At 51.1% G+C, this 17,708-nt stretch overlaps 1 protein-coding gene across 1 annotated transcript; it reads right to left on the bottom strand.

Moving 5' to 3' along the window:
- Positions 1-2,656: 2,656 nt before the first annotated feature.
- BSND (barttin CLCNK type accessory subunit beta) lies at positions 2,657-11,028 on the bottom strand. The gene is made up of 4 exons (XM_005284940.4): positions 10,662-11,028; positions 7,230-7,321; positions 6,110-6,376; positions 2,657-3,350 (listed from the first exon to the last, which is right to left on the bottom strand). The coding sequence occupies exons 1-4, from the start codon at positions 10,836-10,838 to the stop codon at positions 2,912-2,914; spliced, it is 975 nt and encodes a 324-aa protein (XP_005284997.1). The 5' UTR covers positions 10,839-11,028; the 3' UTR covers positions 2,657-2,911.
- Between the last annotated feature and the right edge of the window lie 6,680 nt (positions 11,029-17,708).

The following is a 17,708-nucleotide window of genomic DNA, read 5'->3' as shown; positions in this document are numbered from 1 at the left end:
CAGGGCTCTGCTTGGGGTTAATTTTTAGTACCATGCCAGGGCCTGCCTTGCACCTTGTATAGTCACTGTCTAGTACTCCTGGCAGCCCTTCGCACGCATGTGAGTAGAGAATTACGATTCAGTAGCATTGGCAACCACTTTATTCAGCTGTAAATGACCAGCTAATGTGTGAGGCAGTGGGGATCAGGCCTGAAGGGAGAACACTTACTCTGTACCCCCAAGTCTCACTGGGAAATTAGGACTCTGCAAGACCCCCTGTTGCCCACAGCTGCGAACAGCAGCATTTGGAGAAAGCCACCTCTGTATGTGCCTTCTGTAGGCTATTTAATACCTCAGAGAGCCAGTTCTGGAGCTACAAGCGATGAGATTTGGTCTTCTCATGGTATTTCCTCTATCTTGCTATATCATAAGAAAACCAAATAACACATTAGTTTGACATCAAGGGCTCCCTTAGGCATTAAAAAGCCTGTGAAAAACATAAATGCAAGACCCAATATATAAGACACAGCCACTCACAGATCCCCCAGCGCCCCTTAGAAATAACCTGTACAGATCTTTAATTCCAATGGCCTGAAGTGTGAGTGGCCTTGTGCGGCACCAGCCTAGTGCTTAAGTGTACGCTCCTGTTGAATGAAAGCCAAGTAACTGTGTGTGTCATGGCCCTTTGCTCAAAGGCTGATCAAGGAGATGCTGCACTTAGCTCTTGTGGAAAACTCCAACTGCACACAACGTATTCACGTGATAAAATGAAACCAGATGTTAATGGGATAGAACCTGCAACACCATCCTCACTGTATCATTCAACTTCAGGCCACAGACCTATGTGGCCCTTTACAACTATGAGGGCCCAGGTTTTCAAACAGAGGTGCACTGTTGGGGTCCTGAATAAATGAGCCGGTTTGCAGATGGCCTAGTTAGGAGTCACATGGCTGGCAATTGTTTTGCCACTCATTGTCAATTTCACACAGCTGCTGCTGGCTTGCTCCATGGCTTGCTGTCAGCTTGGCTTCCTTTCCCAGCACCAGGAGGCAAACTGACAAGCAAAGGAGTTCAGCAGCTGCAAGATCCTGAAATTGACATGAGTCACTCCAGATTTTCTGCCCCGCTGACCCCACGAGGCATCTGTCGGCGCATGAAGTGGTTCCTCAGAGGCAAGGAGCTGACCGCACGTGAGCTGCATTCTGCTTGATTGCCTCTCACCTAAAGAACTCCTCCCCCCACATCACGGCCGCCAGTGGAGGTGAGGAGTTAAGGAGCGGGACGTTCTCAGCTGAAGTGCCTTTTAACCTGGAAACTATAGCAAAATAGCATTCAGGATCCCTTGTATTGGTACTAATTGAATTCTGGGGGGCTTTTATGATTAGAAAAAAGCTTTGACACATCTATGCTTTGTGAAGTCCACCAGGGGTGCATACACTTTGAGACAGCAGGACTAGTTTCTAGGTAGGCAATCAGAGAAGTTAGTCTCCTCCTCCCTTCCTAAGCACGTGATCTGGCCCTGATCCTGCCAAGGCTCACGCGTGTGCTGAACTCTGTTTGCATCGACAGTCCTTGTCAAGACAATGGGACTGCTCCCAGGCTGAAAGCCAAATATGTGTAAGCCTTTGCAGTATCTGGGCCATAGTTTGCATGGTGCAGCATGACTGCACCCTAGATTGCTGCCTTCTACAGAAAAACCTGCATGAGGGGCTCAGGGTTTCCCATCTCCACATGGTACTTGCACTGAATGCTCTTGGGGAAGAGATTTGGATTATGGAGACTGACGCCGGCCAAATCCACAGATCTTAAATTTATGGAGATATCCTATATCCTAGAACCGGAAGGGACCTCGAAAGGTCATTGAGTCCAGCCTCCTGCCTTCACTAGCAGGACCAAGTACTGATTTTGCCCCAGATCCCTAAGTGGCCCCCTCAAAGATTGAACTCACAACCCTGGGTTTAGCAGGCTAATGATCAAACCACTGAGCTATCCCTCCCCCCTTGCTGGGAAGCCTCTTGGGGATATGCAGAGACAACGGCTCCCCAGCACCTAGGCAGCACAGACCTGGACTATCACAGGTAATACCAGGGACCCATATTCCACCCCGCAACGTCCAGGTGATCAGCCACTTGTAGGCCTGGATAACCCTGCCTGGAGTAAGGGCCCACTTTTCTGAGTACCTTATTTACCTAATTATTTTCATTGGGCAAACGAAAAAACCATTGCGTTCTTTCTTGGACATTGGAGTTTACATTTTCAGCCAGCCTGAGCCCTGGCCGCCCGTTTGGTTGGATACCCGTAACATTTGTTCCCATTAACTCAGGGCCCAAAGACCGAGTGGTGGGCCCAAACAGACTGGTGCCCGGATTCTGAGCGTTGTAGTGCAACTGGCTGGGGCTTAGGAACAAAATTACAGGTGCACGTTTTATGGGCCCAAACGACATCTCCCTCTTTTAAAACATGGCTCCGTGGGTGCAGGGAGGAGGCCTGTTAATTGATGCCAATGGACCCCCAGTACCCACGGCATGGAGGATTGCAGCCTCCATGTCAGGTGGGCCAGCCGCTAAATATGTACAGGAGAGGGGGAAGTGAATGCAGAGTACTGGCCCGTGGGGCATTCACTGCTCTCCGAAAGCTCTCCAAACTGTCGTGTTCTACAGATGATTGGGAGACAGGCTGTGTTTTCAGTAATGAATCAGACCTTGTTTTAATGTTCCAAACATCCTATCTTCCCCCTACAAACCAGCGCATTCCCAGGAGCCAGGACCTGCCCGAACAGCCGCAAACCCTGCAGCTGGCTGTGGCCTCCCAGCAAGCTGCCCCCAACCCCCCGTCTGAGCAGGGCTGATCTGTGAGGCACTGGGGATACTGAGAAGCACTTGAGCTCTGCAACCTGGGCCTGTCTCTGACTGTCACTTTCCCCTCTCCAGGGTTAGGTGTCTGGCTCAAAGACAAAATCATCCACTATCAGTAAATTCTCTGGCCCCTCTTTTAACCCATAATACATGTCATCCTCTTCCACACTCTGTCTCCCTCCTGACTCTGCTGCCTTTGAGCCAGGACCTGAGACCAATGCAAACTGTCTTGCTGAGGCAGCCCCAGACAAGTAGTTCTGGGGTAGGGCTGGTGTTTGCTCCTGGCTTGGACGCCACCCTTCTGCCAGCGGTGAATCAATCAGGGCAAAATCTTCATAGCGAGGAAGCTCAGACCTGGGCTTCTGGATGTGCCCCTGTGATGGGAGCGGATTCCTCAGTGAGTTGGTGGATCCCCCCAGAAACGGGCTGCTGGAGGTGGATCCCTCAGAAGAGGGAAGGTCAGTGTCCTCCGGGAAGGAAGCCAGCGGCGCTGCACTGTGGGACCTCTCTGATGGGCTGAAAATGGCATAAAGGTACATTGAAGGGCATGGATTCATTTACTGGCTGGTTTCTGTGCTGTTGTTTCCCTGTTTTGTGTTTTTGGCCATGGGGTTTACAGTAAATCAAGCTGGGTTCATGGTGTTCCTTTCACTAGCTGACTTGTGCCTGGTTTTCATAATGATGTTGTTCTGTTTATTTCCCCTCCCCATTGTGGATCTCAGCTGCCACTAGTCAGGTGAGGCTCTGACACTGTACACATAGGGAGCCTAATCTCTCCATTTTGGTACCTTCAGAAGAGCCCACCTGCCCATCCCTCCTCCTCTCCTTCATCTGCTGTGCAGCAGCTTCCAAGGAGAACTTGCACAGTTCACGGTGTCCTTTGACAGTCTCCTTGCTGTAAATCCTGGCACAGGCATAATCAGACTCCGGTGGCTCTCCTGCCAGTGGTTCATGGAGAATAGAGAGCTCAGAGCTCCTTTCATCACCCAGTAGATAGACCTGCTGTGAGCCACTAACTGATTATCCAGAAATAGTTAAGCAGACCAAGGGCATGTCACTTAAGCAGAAGGCAATGACCCAGTTAACCTCCCCATGTCATTTCAATTGGCTAAGATACTCTTCACCTCTCATCCTAAACAGTTGAATAGTGTTGCTTATGGACACGTTAAAAAGCCACCATGTTCTACCCCAGAGATGGCCGCATTCCAGCAAGGGGGTGTGGCAACTGATTCCTACATCAATAGTTCATATAATCGGTTAGTAGCATTTGTAAAGCAGTTTAGGGATCGACAGGATTTATTGTTCTGACCATTCTAATCCAGCTACTTACACCCATCACCATGGCATCTGTACGCCTTGCTTGAAGTCTTTAAATGAAGAAGTAGTTAGGTGTCTCTTTGCCTGAAACTCTGAACTGGGAACATGGATTTACTCTGAGGAATGACATTTGTTTATTGAGACATATAACAGTGTAAGGAAGTTGCCTTCCCTAATCAAATTTTGGAAGTGATTTGATCCAGTCTGCCACAAATAATTTGGATAAAAAAACAAACAATAGTTTGCCAAACTTTGATTAAAAGTTCCCAAAGAGAACATAATTTTAATCATCAATATTATCTAAATTCTGATTACAGCAAGAGGGGGAGCTAGAGTCAGGGTTCAGTCTAATGATGATTTCAATGAACATATGCACTGAAATAATATTCAACACCTGTGAGCCCCTGTGATCCAGGGGTCTGCCATTATGGACCCCTATGTAGGACCCAGCTCGGATGCTAAGGGGCCCAAACCCTATTGGCAATCAGGGTTTGGGAAATAATGACCTATTTTTGCTTTAAAGCAGGGAAATGAAACCCTGCAATCCCCCAGGAAGGTTAGGAAAGGCCGGCATCCTGCAGTTAATCGTGCAGGGGGTGATTTTCAAAGGCACAAAGGGGGACCTGGCTGCCCAATTGTCCTTGGTGCATTTGGAAAATCTTCCCCTTTCCAAAAAAACACCCCTTCCTTTGACTTCAGTGGGTGCTGGCTCAGATTCTCATGAGGCCGGGCTGTGTTTTTCATATAAGGGGCTAGAGAAAGCCCGTTGCATTGGCCTTGAATTGTGTTTGGGAGAGGAGAGAAAGCTGCAGCACCTAGTTAGGCTCATGTGAACTCAGAGTGTCCTAAATTATGGAACACCTCACAGGACACCGTCAATACCACATTGAGTAATCAAGACCGCCGACCAAGGAAATAACCCACTTCTTTCCCTGACGAACCAAGGGACGCACCCCACCCATGTACTTATTCACTACACTGATACTGACTTGGACTCTTAATACATTCCATGGGTGGCATACCCAAGCCCCCTTATCCACTGATGCTCTAAAAAATCCCGCACCCCAATCTGGGTCTATGCTGGTTATGTGATATGTATGTATCTCTTCATCCTTACAACCGATACCTGTAATCCCTCATAACCCAAGCCTGACCCCAAATGTACAGTACCTTCCCTCTTAACTTTTGTATATTAAAATGTTTAACTCTGTGTGAAGCGTCTGACAAGCAAGTTCATGCCCCATCATTTGCCTGCAGAGATGTTTGCCAGTCACCAGGCACCGTGTTCCTGCTGGCCCATGCAGCTCTCTGGCTTCACAACCACAGCAGTTAAGCAGGAAGCCAGTTGCCATAACCCTTTCGCTGCTGAACCTCCACCTCCCGTGCTGTGCTGCTGTCACATGTCACTAGTCTCCTGATGGGCCTGGGATGTGCCCAGAACATCCAGCATCACAGCCGTGCACCCTACCTGCACTGGATTGCACTGTTTACATTGCAATCGCTCCCAGGATGCCCACATGAGGTCTGGATCCGGGCTCACACACCAGGGCTACAAACAGCAGGGTCGGTGTTTTGAGTTCAGGCTGGAGCCTGGGCTCTGAAACCTGGCGAGGGCGGGAGGGACTCAGAGCCAGAGCTCCAGCCTGACCCTGAACACCTACACTGCTGTTTGTAACACAAGCCCGAGGTTCTGAGACTCGGCGCCATGGGTTATTTTTTCCCAGTGTAGACATGCCCATAGAAAGAGACAGTCCCTCGCCCAAAGAGCTTACGGGTACCTGGCGCATCCAGCAGCTCAGGAGGCATGTTCCGGTTAGATGTATCTAGCTGGAAGGATTTGATCACGGTATCTGCTGCCTATTTTTTGTCTATTGTTATGTCTGTAATGTGGGAACCTCCATAAGTGCAACTTTACTGCCCTTTGGATTCCTCTATAGCAGATCCTCAAGGTCACCTACCTGCTGATGGTTGCTGTGACCACGTGGGTTGCTGGATCTCTGTAGGTTTCTCCATTGTTCTCTGAGATCCTGTGGACCTCAGCCTTGGCCTGTACAAAGGGATGGGGACATCCTCTTGTCTTGAGCTCACAGTCACCTAGGAGTGGGGCCATTTGAATCCCCAGACACTCCATAGAGCCCTTTGCTTTCCTCTGGATCTGTTCATAAGATGGCAGGCTTTTCTCATAGACATTAGCTTCTTCCTGGCTGGTGTAGGGAGTCTGGGAGCTGGGGTGAGGGAAAAAGAGGGGAAGGGACGCTATTAAATGGCAGAATTTAACTGGATTCCAATAGTTTCTGGTTAGACACAGGAATTTTATCGTTAGCTGAGAAGGAAACGAATAAATTGCCACAAAAGGGAAGAGCAGCATGTTCGTGTCACATCGAGCAGATTTGTACTAGAGAGGGGCCACACCCAGATCCCCACATCTGAACTCCCCAGACGGTGGGGAGGTTTGGAGCCAGCCTGTAGTGACCAACAGTCACCCCCAGCTGAGAGGCATTGACGTTAACTATTGGTCTTAGTCTAGTTCCTACTGAGAGAGCCTGCAGTACGTCCCTGCTGCTGTCGATGCCAGGTTGACGTGGGGGGCTCAGTGGGGGGTTGGCTAGGAAAGGACTGCAGGATTTGGCACTCACTCAACAGGCACTAGAATAGGCCCACCATCAGAACAGCAGAGAAGGACTTCAGTGGGGGATTTTGCCTGGGAAAGGCCTGAAATCAGTGGGATGTCTAGCTGGGAAAGGACTGCAGGCTCAGGTCACACCACCCTCCCTTCCTCCACACCACTGTTGGCAGCCTCATCAGAGAGAAGCGATGTAGTCAAGGGTTGAAAGAACATGGAAACGGAGCCCTCAGTCCCAGGACAAGCCGCTGCTTTTTTATCCCCCCTCAGCTTACTATTTTTTTTATTTTTTTTAGATGAAATATTTTTAGCCTTCCCTCGTGCCAGGGTTTTCAGACCCTGCCCTCGTCCCCGGAGGCACACAGATAACCTTGTGTACAAGCTCAGGCGCTCATTAAAAACCAGATTGCAAACTGTTGAGCTGAGGCTGGGAGCCTGGGGTCTTTCCAACATACCAGCTCTTCTCCGGAATTTCATTTTCTATCGAAACAGCAGGCTTGCGTGACAGGAACTTCTCGGACTCCGTCTCCATGGGGACAAACGTTATCTGGGGGGAGGAAAAAAAGAGGGATGAATCATTCCTCTGAATGTGAACAAAGAGGGTGAATCTCCTGCAGCGGAGGAGGAGTTTTCCCTGGCGTGGGGCTATCATTAACTCCTTCCCAGCGGTGACATCACACTTCATTGGCACTTTCAGTAGGTATTTTTACATCCAAAACACTGCCAAGGAAGAGGTATCTAAGCCCCCAGCTCACATTTACAAAGAACAGACATTATGCACGCTGCTCCCCTGGCCAGGAAACTCCGGCTGATAAGAAGAACCACAACAGGGGCTCAGTCGTGAAAGGTCCGGAGTGTTCAGTGGTCCATGCAGCATGCTCAGAACCTCAAGCCTGGCCGGGTTGGGACTTAATTATGTCACCAATAGTGTGCTCAGTCCTGCCATCCTGCTGGATGACAATGGGCATCCTGCCTTCTGAGACACAGAGGAGGCAGGTAGAGAAATGCCAACTCGTTCCAAATGGAACTGAGAGCGTGCTTGTACTGGGCCAACTGGTGGCCCTGCAGGCTCTGAAGCACAAATCCCAGCAGCAGCTTGGGCACCCTCAGCACCATCAGAAACGATGGCAGATCTTGAGGGGAGGCAGGCCCCTTCAGAGACAGGCAGGCCGTTCCCCAAAGGGGCCCTTCAAGTGAGTCAGAGCTTCATCATGGACTTCAGTCTGAGGAGAAGCTGGGGGCTCCACGGCTTTTCCCCTCCCTCCAGGAGCCATGTTTGGTGGCCAGAGCACTGGGAGATGAGAGGTAGGATTCTTCCCAGAGAGGGATGGACATTTGAATGGATTATTGCAGCCCAGAGGCTGTGGTCCCGAAATGGAGACATCATCTGGGAAAGGATGGGCCCAATGGGTCGGATTCCCAGCATTCCCAATCCATGCCCCTACAGACTCTGAGGACTGGATCTAGTTCTAAACTTCATGGCTGACCTTTATCGCTATTCTGGGCCAAACCAAAGCCCCAGAGCCAACCCCTCCACCCCCCCCCGCCCCAACCTTCAGGAAGTCTGGATCGAGATCCAAACTCTGTAGCTTACAGCTCTCTCTCAGTGACACTAAAAAGGCCTAATTGCCAGCAGTTAAAGACACCGTATAATACAAAATTCTGGAGATGGATCCCTGTCACAGGTGAACCCTTCAGCTCATTGTGCTATAACCTCCAGTTCTGCCCCCCCACCCCCACCCCATGCTGTGTCTCAACATGCACTGTCATAGGCCCAGATCTACTGCGTCACTGAGGGATTATCTACACATACAGTGCTGCAGTGACACTGCTGTACTGCTCAGTGCAGATGTTACCTACGCCAACAGGAGACCTCCCGTCGCTGTCCGTACTCCACCGCCGCAAGAGGTGGTAGCTACATTGACAGGAGAAGCCCTCCTGTCGACATAGTGCTGTCTACAGCAGGAGTTTGGTCGGTATCCCTGCATCGCTCAGGGAGTCTAGACTATAGACATAACCCTAGAGTTTCCAGTGGGAAAATAGTGTTCTTGGATTGATGTTTCTTCAGAGGATGGGAGTTAAATTGTTTTACTGCGCTATCAACATTCTTTAACCAGGAGATTTTCCGAAAGGGGTTTTAATGACCCACCTAAGTCAAGGGTTGGGGGTTGGGCATGGATTCAACAGGGTCTAGGGGTTCTTTTTCCCTTAATCTAAACTGAATTTAAAACAAGTTTATATAAACCTATCAGCCATGGATGAGCAATAAGTAAACGCTTCCTCCTCCCAGCACCTTCCTGGCTGTCTCCTGTACCTTTCACTTACACAGCTGTGTTGTTCCTTAGGCAAAAGATCAGTTCTTCCCCTACTCTACGAATTTCTTTCACGGTGTCGTGAATCTGTTCAATAAGCTGCTTGCGTGAAAACATTTCTGCTGCACCAGCCTGCCCCTCTGTTACATGTCTCCCAAAAGAACTTGTTTCAAGAGTCCTGTGAAGGCAAAAGGAACCCTTTGGAAAGCAGACAGTGAAGACACTGGCTGAAAGTTGGGGAGGGGGCTCTCTCCTTATCCTTATCAAGGTGGATTTTGGGGGTCAAACCACGACCCTGAGAAATGAATCAAGGCTTTCTTCATTCTTTGATTCCTGTTCATCATTTCACAGCAATGATTTCACTGCAGCTGTCACTGAGAGGCATAGCAAAGGGCTTGGGACACACAGGATAGTTTCTTTTAAATGATTCCTTCTTTCATTAGTAACAGGGATTCACTGCACTGCCCGGTGAAAGTCGGCACTGCTTTCAGTAAAGCCTGACGGGGTTTTATCCCTGGATCAGAGAAAAGAAAGACACCCTGTCCGGCTTCCCGTGTGCCTGCTGCACCTGTAACTCTCCGGGTACGGCAGCCAGCCTCCTCAGCTGTGTTAGCATCCTAAGGGTTAAAGCCAAACCTGGCAGAAAGCAGGCTCTTTGGGGATAGAAAAACAGTGTGTGTGTCCTTAGGGGGCATCTCCTCTTAGGTATTAAGGAGCACTTTGAAGAGATGGAAGGGTATACAGTTTTGTAACACCAGTTAGAAGTAATCCCCCTAACCCCTTCCGTGGACAGTGGCAAAGTGTCTGCTCCCCATGCACAGAGATAACTGGAGGTGCCATGGGCCAGGTGGAGAAAGTAAGGCAGAAGCAGTGTCTGTCCTCGCTTCCCTGCTCCACTCACAGCTGTTTCATGTATTCTTTTTGAAACCAACCCAAAGTTATGGTAACTTTTAAATGCCCGTTTGAAAGTTAGTCTGAATTGCCTGGCTGTGGCAGAGGGCATCTTCCGAAGCCCCTTGATGCTCCCAAGCCCCTCTCGAGGGAAGCAATGCATTACACACCCAGGAGAAATTGCCAGCTAGTCAACGGAACATATACACTCAGCAATATCCCAGAGCCAGCCACAAGCACCGACTGGTGACAGATCAGCTGCCAAAGGAGAGAAGGAATGCTGGGCCAAGCCTTACAGTGACTGCACAATCATTACTAGTGGATACTAAGACTTATTACTTTTCATTCCTGGGTCTCAAAGCACTTTGGAACGAAGGGTAAGTACCACTATCCTCGTTTTGCAGATGGGGAAACTGAGGCATGGAGCAGTTAAATTACTTGCCCATGGCTGCACAGTGAGTCAGTAGCAGAGATGGGAATAGGACCCATGTCTCCTGGTCTGGTGCCTTAAGCATTGCACCACCTATCCCTCAGCAGGGCAGCTAGCTGTCTCAATGGGAATTTAAGCCATCAGCTACTATCGTTAAGCACCTGTGGATGGTTTTTGGCTCCCAAAGATGCCTTGCAATGCCCCGCCCGTATCCCCCCTGTGCCAGAAAGCGCAGATAAGAGACTCGGCCCTACCTTGGGGTAGCACTGACACATGCTCCAGGTGATCCCCACTGCTATGGTTAAAACCCCCAGGGTGCAAAAGGTGATGTAGACCTGGGGCTTGTCCACGCTCATGATGAACATCCCAATCATCACCAGGAAGAAGCCCAGCACTATGAGTCCGTAGCGGAAAGTTTTATCCTCAGCCATTGCAAACCACACAGGTAGAAACCAACGGCAGAGCGAGAATGCAGAGAGCGAGCCCGGGGCTGGGAGGAGACAGATGCCAGGGAGTCCCTTGCCTGGCTGTGTCCCGGCGAGCACTCCTGAGGTGCACAGCCAGGAGTGTGTTCCCAGAGGCTGCCAGAGACAGAGGATCAGCTGCACATTCAGACCAGTCCTGCCCAGGGCTGAGCCAGCCAGTTTTTAATGGGAGTGTAATGAATGCAAACAAGATCCTGAAATTCACACTCCAGTGAAGCTGCCCAGCGCACTTCACTCTAACCTTCCCTCGAGGCACGTGCAGCCCAGGCTCCAGAACACCTTAGCCAGGGAGTGCGAGTCGGAAAGGGAGAGGTCACAGGGGGAAGGGGGCAGGTTAGTAGCACCAGGGCCCAGAGATGGAGCCACACCGGTAGAAAAGATAAGGCTGATGCCTTCCAGCCGGCATATCATACAGCAGGGTGTTCCTGAGCTCTGTGGCTGTGTCTTTGCACCACTGTGTTTGTAAGCTATTGAAAAGGAAATGATGTTGATTTATTACTTGTATTGCGATAGAACCTAGGAACCCCAGTCTAGGGTCAGGGCCCCACTGTGCAAAGTGCTGTGCAGATACGTAAGAAAGAATCATAGAATATCAAGCCTGGAAGGGACCTCAGGAGGTCATCTAGTCCAACCCCCTGCTCAAAGCAGGACCAATTCCCAACTAAATCACCCCAGCCAGGGCTTTGTCAAGCCGGGCCTTAAAAACCTCTAAGGAAGGAGATTCCACCACCTCCCTAGGTAACCCATTCCAGTGCTTCACCACCCTCCTAGTGAAAAAGTTTTTCCTAATATCCAACCTAAACCTCCCCCACTGCAACTTGAGACCATTATTCCTTGTTCTGTCATCTGGTACCACTGAGAACAGTCTAGATCTATCCTCTTTGGAACCCCACTTCAGGTAGTTGAAAGCAGCTATCAAATCCTCCTTCATTCTTCTCTTCTGCAGACTAAACAATCCCAGTTCCCTCAGCCTCTCCTCATAAGTCACGTGCTCCAGGCCCCCGAATCAGACCTTGCCACAAAGAACTCACAGTTAGGTAGGATGCAATAGGATAATTCCTTGTTAGCACTGGAAACTTCATCCTCTTCTTGCAAGGACTACGAGCAAGGTCACACTCCAAGCAGGACAGATGAATGTCTACTAGGGTTACCATACGTCCGGATTTTCCCGGACATGTCCGGATTTTTGGGCTCCAAATCCCCGTCCGGGGGGAAATCCCAAAAAGCCGGACATGTCCGGGAAAATCGGGACATGCGGGGCCGGCGGTGCTGGGCCAGGGGCCGGCGGTGCTGGGCCGGGGGCGCCGAGCGCCGGGGGCTGGGGGCGCCGGGGGCCGGCGGTGCCGAGCGCCGGCGGCGCTGGGGGCCGGGGGCCGGCGGTGCCGAGCGCCGGCGGCGCTGGGGGCCGGGGGCTGGCGGTGCCGAGCGCCGGGGGCCGGTGGGGCCGGGGGCCGGCGGGGCCGGGGGCCGGGGGCTGGCGGGGCCGGGGGGTGCTGAGCGGGCTGGGGGTGCTCGGCCGGGGGCCCAGGGGCCGGGGACCGGCAGTGCTGGGCGGGCCGGGGGTGCTCGGCCGGGGGCCGGGCCCGGGGCCGGCACCCCAGGGCCCGAGCCGACCCAGGCTGGAGATGCTGGGGGGGGCCAGACTGGGCCACGCCTCCTCCCCCCACACCCTCCTTACCTGCTTCAGGCTTCCCGCGAATCAAATGTTCGCGGGAAGCAGGGGAGGGGGCGGAGTTGGGGCGGGGACTTTGGGGAAGGGGTGGAGTTGGGGCGGGGGCGGGGCTGGGGGCGGGGCCCCGTGGAGTGTCCTCCTTTTGGAGGCTCAAAATATAGTAACCCTAATGTCTACCCGTGGCTATGGGGGCAATCACCATCATGATTCGCCGTGAGCAAGAGCTTTGGGTGTGTTTTGAAGGGATTCTGGCCAGAGCTGGTCAAAATATACTTTTTTGCAGAAAACTTTTGGGGGGAAATTATGGTTATTTGGTTCTCGTTGAAATTTCCCATTTATTGTAAAACAGAAACCTGAAACGTTGATTTTCAAAAAGTTTTAATTTTCAAAAAAACGATTTCTGGTACAAATGTTCAGTTCTTTGGTAAAGCTTTTACCAAAACTGTAAACTTTTCCTGAAAACTTTTTGCTTTCCATTTTTTTTGATAAAATAACAGAAAACTTTAAATTTACACATTTCAACCAATTCTAGTGATGAGTCCTGCTGAGGAAACAGCCACCAAATGAGCCCCTCAGAAATCCCTACAAGGAGATATCAATCACACCCACACAATGAGGGATCGTGTTTTTCTTTCTCTGGTTCTTCATTCCTTGTCCTCTGTGCCTTCTTGCTGGGGTGCGCCCTGCACTCAGCTGCCAATGACCATCATCTCCCTGCTCTCCAGGAGATGGGATTGGGACGTCAGTTTTGATAGGCCTGGGTACTAGCCAGAATTCAGGTGGAAGGAAAACTTTCCCCGCAGCACAGTTCTTGGCGCACAGAGCAGGCCCCACTCCTGTGTTGTGGATTCTAATGGCTGACTTGAAATCACGTATTGTCCTGCATAGGCGAGATTGGGAGAAATGGAGCAGGGAGGGGGGAAAGAGAGAAACTCCAGTGAGAAAGGAGGGTGGGAAATGGAGCCAGCGAGAGCAGAAGGAGTGAAAAACAAACCCACAGACTGTGAAGGAAGGAGCAGAGATGGGGAGGGAGAACTTCCCATGGGGACAGGCACCTCTCCCAATCCCAGGAGAGAATGTTTGGCTTTGGGATGGCTGCCATCTCTCTGGAGAGACAGAGCTCATGCTTCCGTTCAGCTAGGAGGACAGGTGATTGTTTTGATTTTTAAATGGATTCATCCTAGTGGGATAGGAGAGAAGCGTGGCTTAAATGACAGGGCAGATGACCCTGCTAATCCAAAGCAAGAGGGCGTGAGGGACAATCTCAGGTTCCACCATTGTTATTTGGATACTCTGGGGACAGAAACACCAGAACTACGTAGGGAGAGGGAGCCCTCATGCGCATGTGTATCAGATCCCCATCCTTCCCTCTTCTGAGGTCGCACCAACGTGCTTTGTAGCCTACCTGTGTGGGGTCAGGAAGTGAGGACTAGTCCTTCCTCTGTCCCCAGCTGCCCCACTGAGGCCAGCTCTTGAGGGGTGCCACAAACAATCAAATCACAGAAATGTGTCTTTTAAACATCATTTTCAGCTGCATGATTTTTCCCATGTAAGTGTATTTTAAAGGGCTGCAGAGGGCAACATAGACCCTATCCGACAGTCAGCTGGTTCCCCTGGACCCTGCGGGGAGTTAATGGGCGATTTCAATTACGTGGGAGGAACGACTGCCTTTCCCTTGCGACGCTTAATGCTCCCATGTTTTCATTTTGTAATCTCCCTTTGAAAAATGGATTTAGGAATAGTTGGACTAAAAGCTTTGGACTCCTGGCGCCCCCATGTGGATTTGACACACAGTTGCACCAGCAAAGGTCAATATTACAGGGACACCAACAACTATTCGTGATTAATGAATGTAAAACAATAGGGCCCCCATTCTCCCCTTTGCAGGAATAACCCTGCGAGGGGACAGGGAGCACTGTGAGCTTAATGGTCCAGTCCTTCCATCAGGGTGCGGGTCCCCATGTGCCCTAGAAATTATCCAGGGGCTCAGGCCCCCTGGAAACTGCAGCCCAAGAGCTCATGGACATCTCCCCAGATGCTTCACTCTTCAGCAGAAGTGCTTCACTGGGGCCACGCTGCCAGATACCTCCATTCTTACCGCTACCCCACACACACACCCCACACACACACACAGAAAGGGGAGATTACAGCACCAAGGGGCCCATTTTGCTATTTTCCACCCCCAGCTTTGTGGGGGAGTAGCCCAGCCATCCCACCAGCTCTGAGACGCCAGATCCCTGCAAAACCTGCCTGGAGAGGACTCCCCAGAGCTGGACGGGAAGGTGGGCGCATTTCCCGCAGGCCGGCTCCAGTCTGCCTGTGCCAATGGCCGGTAGAGCCCAGAAATGTGTCTCTTGACAGCCTGAGGCCGGGGACATGCTACAGGCTTCTGCCGACATAGCTGTGAAGCAGTGTGATTCCCGGCCCAGCATAGTTCTACAAGCAGAGGTCTCTAGAGCAGATGCAGTTATACTGGCAGACCTGCACTACTACTGGTATCGCTTGTGTCATTCCTGGGGGTGGTGTCACTGTACCAGTACACAGTGACGCTTCGCCGGTATAGCTGTGTCCTCACGAGTAGTGCTTTGCCAGCATGGTCACCTGGTATTCCTATGCCAGTAAAGTGCTCGTTGTGTAGACCTGACCTGAATGTACCCCAATCCCAGCTCAGCCCCTGAAAGAGAATGAGCACGGCCTTTGCTGCAGAGCCCACTCTACAACTAGGATACTATCTACACCAGGGATCGGCCACCTTTGGCACGCGGCCCGCCAGGGTAAGCACCCTGGTGGGCCGGGACGATTTGTTTACCTGCCACGTCCGCAGGTTCGGTCAATCGCGGCTCCCACTGGCGGGAAGCGGTGACCAGCACATCCCTCGGCCCGTGCCGCTTCCCGCAGCCCCCATTGGCCTGGAGCAGCAAACCACGGCCAGTGGGAGCCGCGATCGGCCGTGTGCCAAAGGTTGCCGATCCCTGGTGTATACTAAGGAAATCCACCCTGCAATGATGTAGTGACACTGGCTCAACCCCCGAATGATGTCCCAGTGCAGCTGGCTTTAGTACCAACTTCAGCAGCACCAATGTATGCCCCAGTCTGTGCTGGTGCAGCATTAGTGGTTGTTCGGGTGTAAAGGAATGACTGTAGCTACAATGGTATGCATATCCTTAGTCTATAGCCTGTGCTCTCCAGGAGGTCTGACTATGTGATCACAATGGTCCCTTCTGGCCTTGGAATCTCTGAAGCTAGATGCCGCGAGCCCCGATGATTTTTAAAGAGGGTGGTAATTATGCTAGACGGGGGGCACCAGGATTAGAGGGCAGCCTGACCTGAAAGCCCACGGAGGGGTTTTAAATTAAAAGGACATCGTATTTCTCAGACGTTTAAAACCAAGCTTTTCCTCGTTGGTTATAATCTCCTCGTTTAGGTGCTTCGGTATGGTTGCTCATAAGTGCTTAGCAGCTGGCTTAGATTTTGGTGGAGCTAAGAGACATTCATAGAGTGGCACGGGATTGGCAACTAGAGAGAAGATTAAAAAGGAAGCTCAAATGTTAACTCTAATGCAGCTGTGGCAACATATCTTCGGGGGGAAATGGGTTCCCTGTGATCTTGAGTGGTCTGGTTTTCCAGGAAGTCGAAGCAGGAACAATTTTCTTGGCAGTAGGTAGAACTTTCCCTGTATTTTCGTATTCCACTGGAAGCTCATGCAGGCTAATCCCCAGCTCCAGGCCAGACCCAACTACCAGGGTGCTAGCCCTATTTCCCTGGTAGCCTTCTGGGGCCCACCTCTCACTGCCGTGCAGCTTGTGCAGTCAGATTCAAAGCCGTGGAGAATCAGGCCCACAAACATTTTGTCTATGAGCCAGAAATGTCCTTGGAGGAGGGAGGGTGTACAGTTCCTAGGCAGACATGCCCTGATAGCCTAGGCCCATTGTGGTAGTAAGAACCTCAGGAGGGATTGTTTTCTAAACAAACCTGCCTACACCAGCCAGGGAAGCCATGCTAGAACCAGCTAGCAACGACTGTACATGCACCTAAGGCTTAAACTCAACCAGAGCTGTCCGGAGCAGAGCTCTGGTCAATATTTTCAAACCTGGCAGAAGCCCCGAGTCCCAGGAAATAATCGGAGAATTTAAGCCCTGCATTCACCCACTCTAGGTGTGACCCAAATGTGGCTTTGTGACAGGACTGCAGATAGAGCTCGTGGCCTTGGGCAAGTCACACTCTCTGGGTCAGATCGGGGCCTGCTCTGTGCCCCCACACTGGAGAATATGAGGGGTGGGAGGCACTTCCCTAAATCAATGGTAGGAGCCCAAGGAGATGGGGAAGCAGTCATTGCAAAGCCCCTGCTCCCCTTCTCCTGCAGATGAGTGAGGCATGAGAGTGAGCAAGGCCTTGGCTTCACACACATACCCTGCCCATCCCCCAGCATGCACTGGGCAGCAGTGGGGTCACAGTCAGCTATGCTGCTCCAGGAGCAGCCTGTGAAGCAATGTAGTTCACCAGGCTCATGGCACTGCCATGACTGAGCCCTCTACCTCTCAGTCTTCCACCTGCAAAATGGGGATAATTCTACCACCCCACCTCAGAGGGGCCCACCAGGCTTAGTCCAGTGATCCAGTTTGTAAGGCATGGTGAGATCCTCAGGTGGAAGATGCAAGAGAAGTGCAAAGTATTCATAATGATTGTGTCTCAGTAATTGATTTTATTTTAAGAACTCTGCCCTGTAGAGAGTCCCAGCCACTGAGAGGTTAAGGACAAGCAGACCCCATGAGGTAAGTAAGTTTTTTCACTCCCCTTCTCTGTTGCTGCCCTTCTGGTTTTGTTAAGGCTGGTGACAGACCCAAAATTCATCTGACCTTGTCTTTATCTTCTGTCTGTTTGTACAGGCTTTGGAATTCTCTTTGGCTCTATTTCCAAAACAAATGCTTCAATTCTTTTTGTAAATAAATATAAAGAAACCAACTGCCAGCAACCCTGCCATAAAGAGTCAGTGGGAGTGTAGGAGGGAGGGAAGGAGCAAAGATAATGGCAGGAGAACAGCTTTTCATAGTCAGAGGGAGCAAAAACAATATTTGAGTAATACCTCATGCCTCAGCAGCGTCCTTCCAAGTTTCTCTCGTTGGATGTGGAGGTTCTTCGTGAGC

This window comes from Chrysemys picta, chromosome 8, assembly GCF_011386835.1.
Source record: "Chrysemys picta bellii isolate R12L10 chromosome 8, ASM1138683v2, whole genome shotgun sequence".
NCBI lineage: Eukaryota > Metazoa > Chordata > Testudines > Emydidae > Chrysemys > Chrysemys picta.
Note: the sequence above shows the minus strand (reverse complement) of the source record. Positions and strands in the feature narration are given on the sequence as shown.

Bases quoted from the DNA above. Each gene is read 5' to 3' on its own strand.
- BSND (XM_005284940.4), bottom strand. From the start codon at position 10,838: ATGGCTGAGGATAAAACTTTCCGCTACGGACTCATAGTGCTGGGCTTC. The intron at 6,377-7,229 runs GTATGTTGGAAA...CCCTCACCCCAG, and splicing joins GAAATTCCGGAGAAGAGCTG to CTCCCAGACTCCCTACACCA. The intron at 3,351-6,109 runs GTAGGTGACCTT...TGCCATTTTCAG, and splicing joins GTCACAGCAACCATCAGCAG to CCCATCAGAGAGGTCCCACA.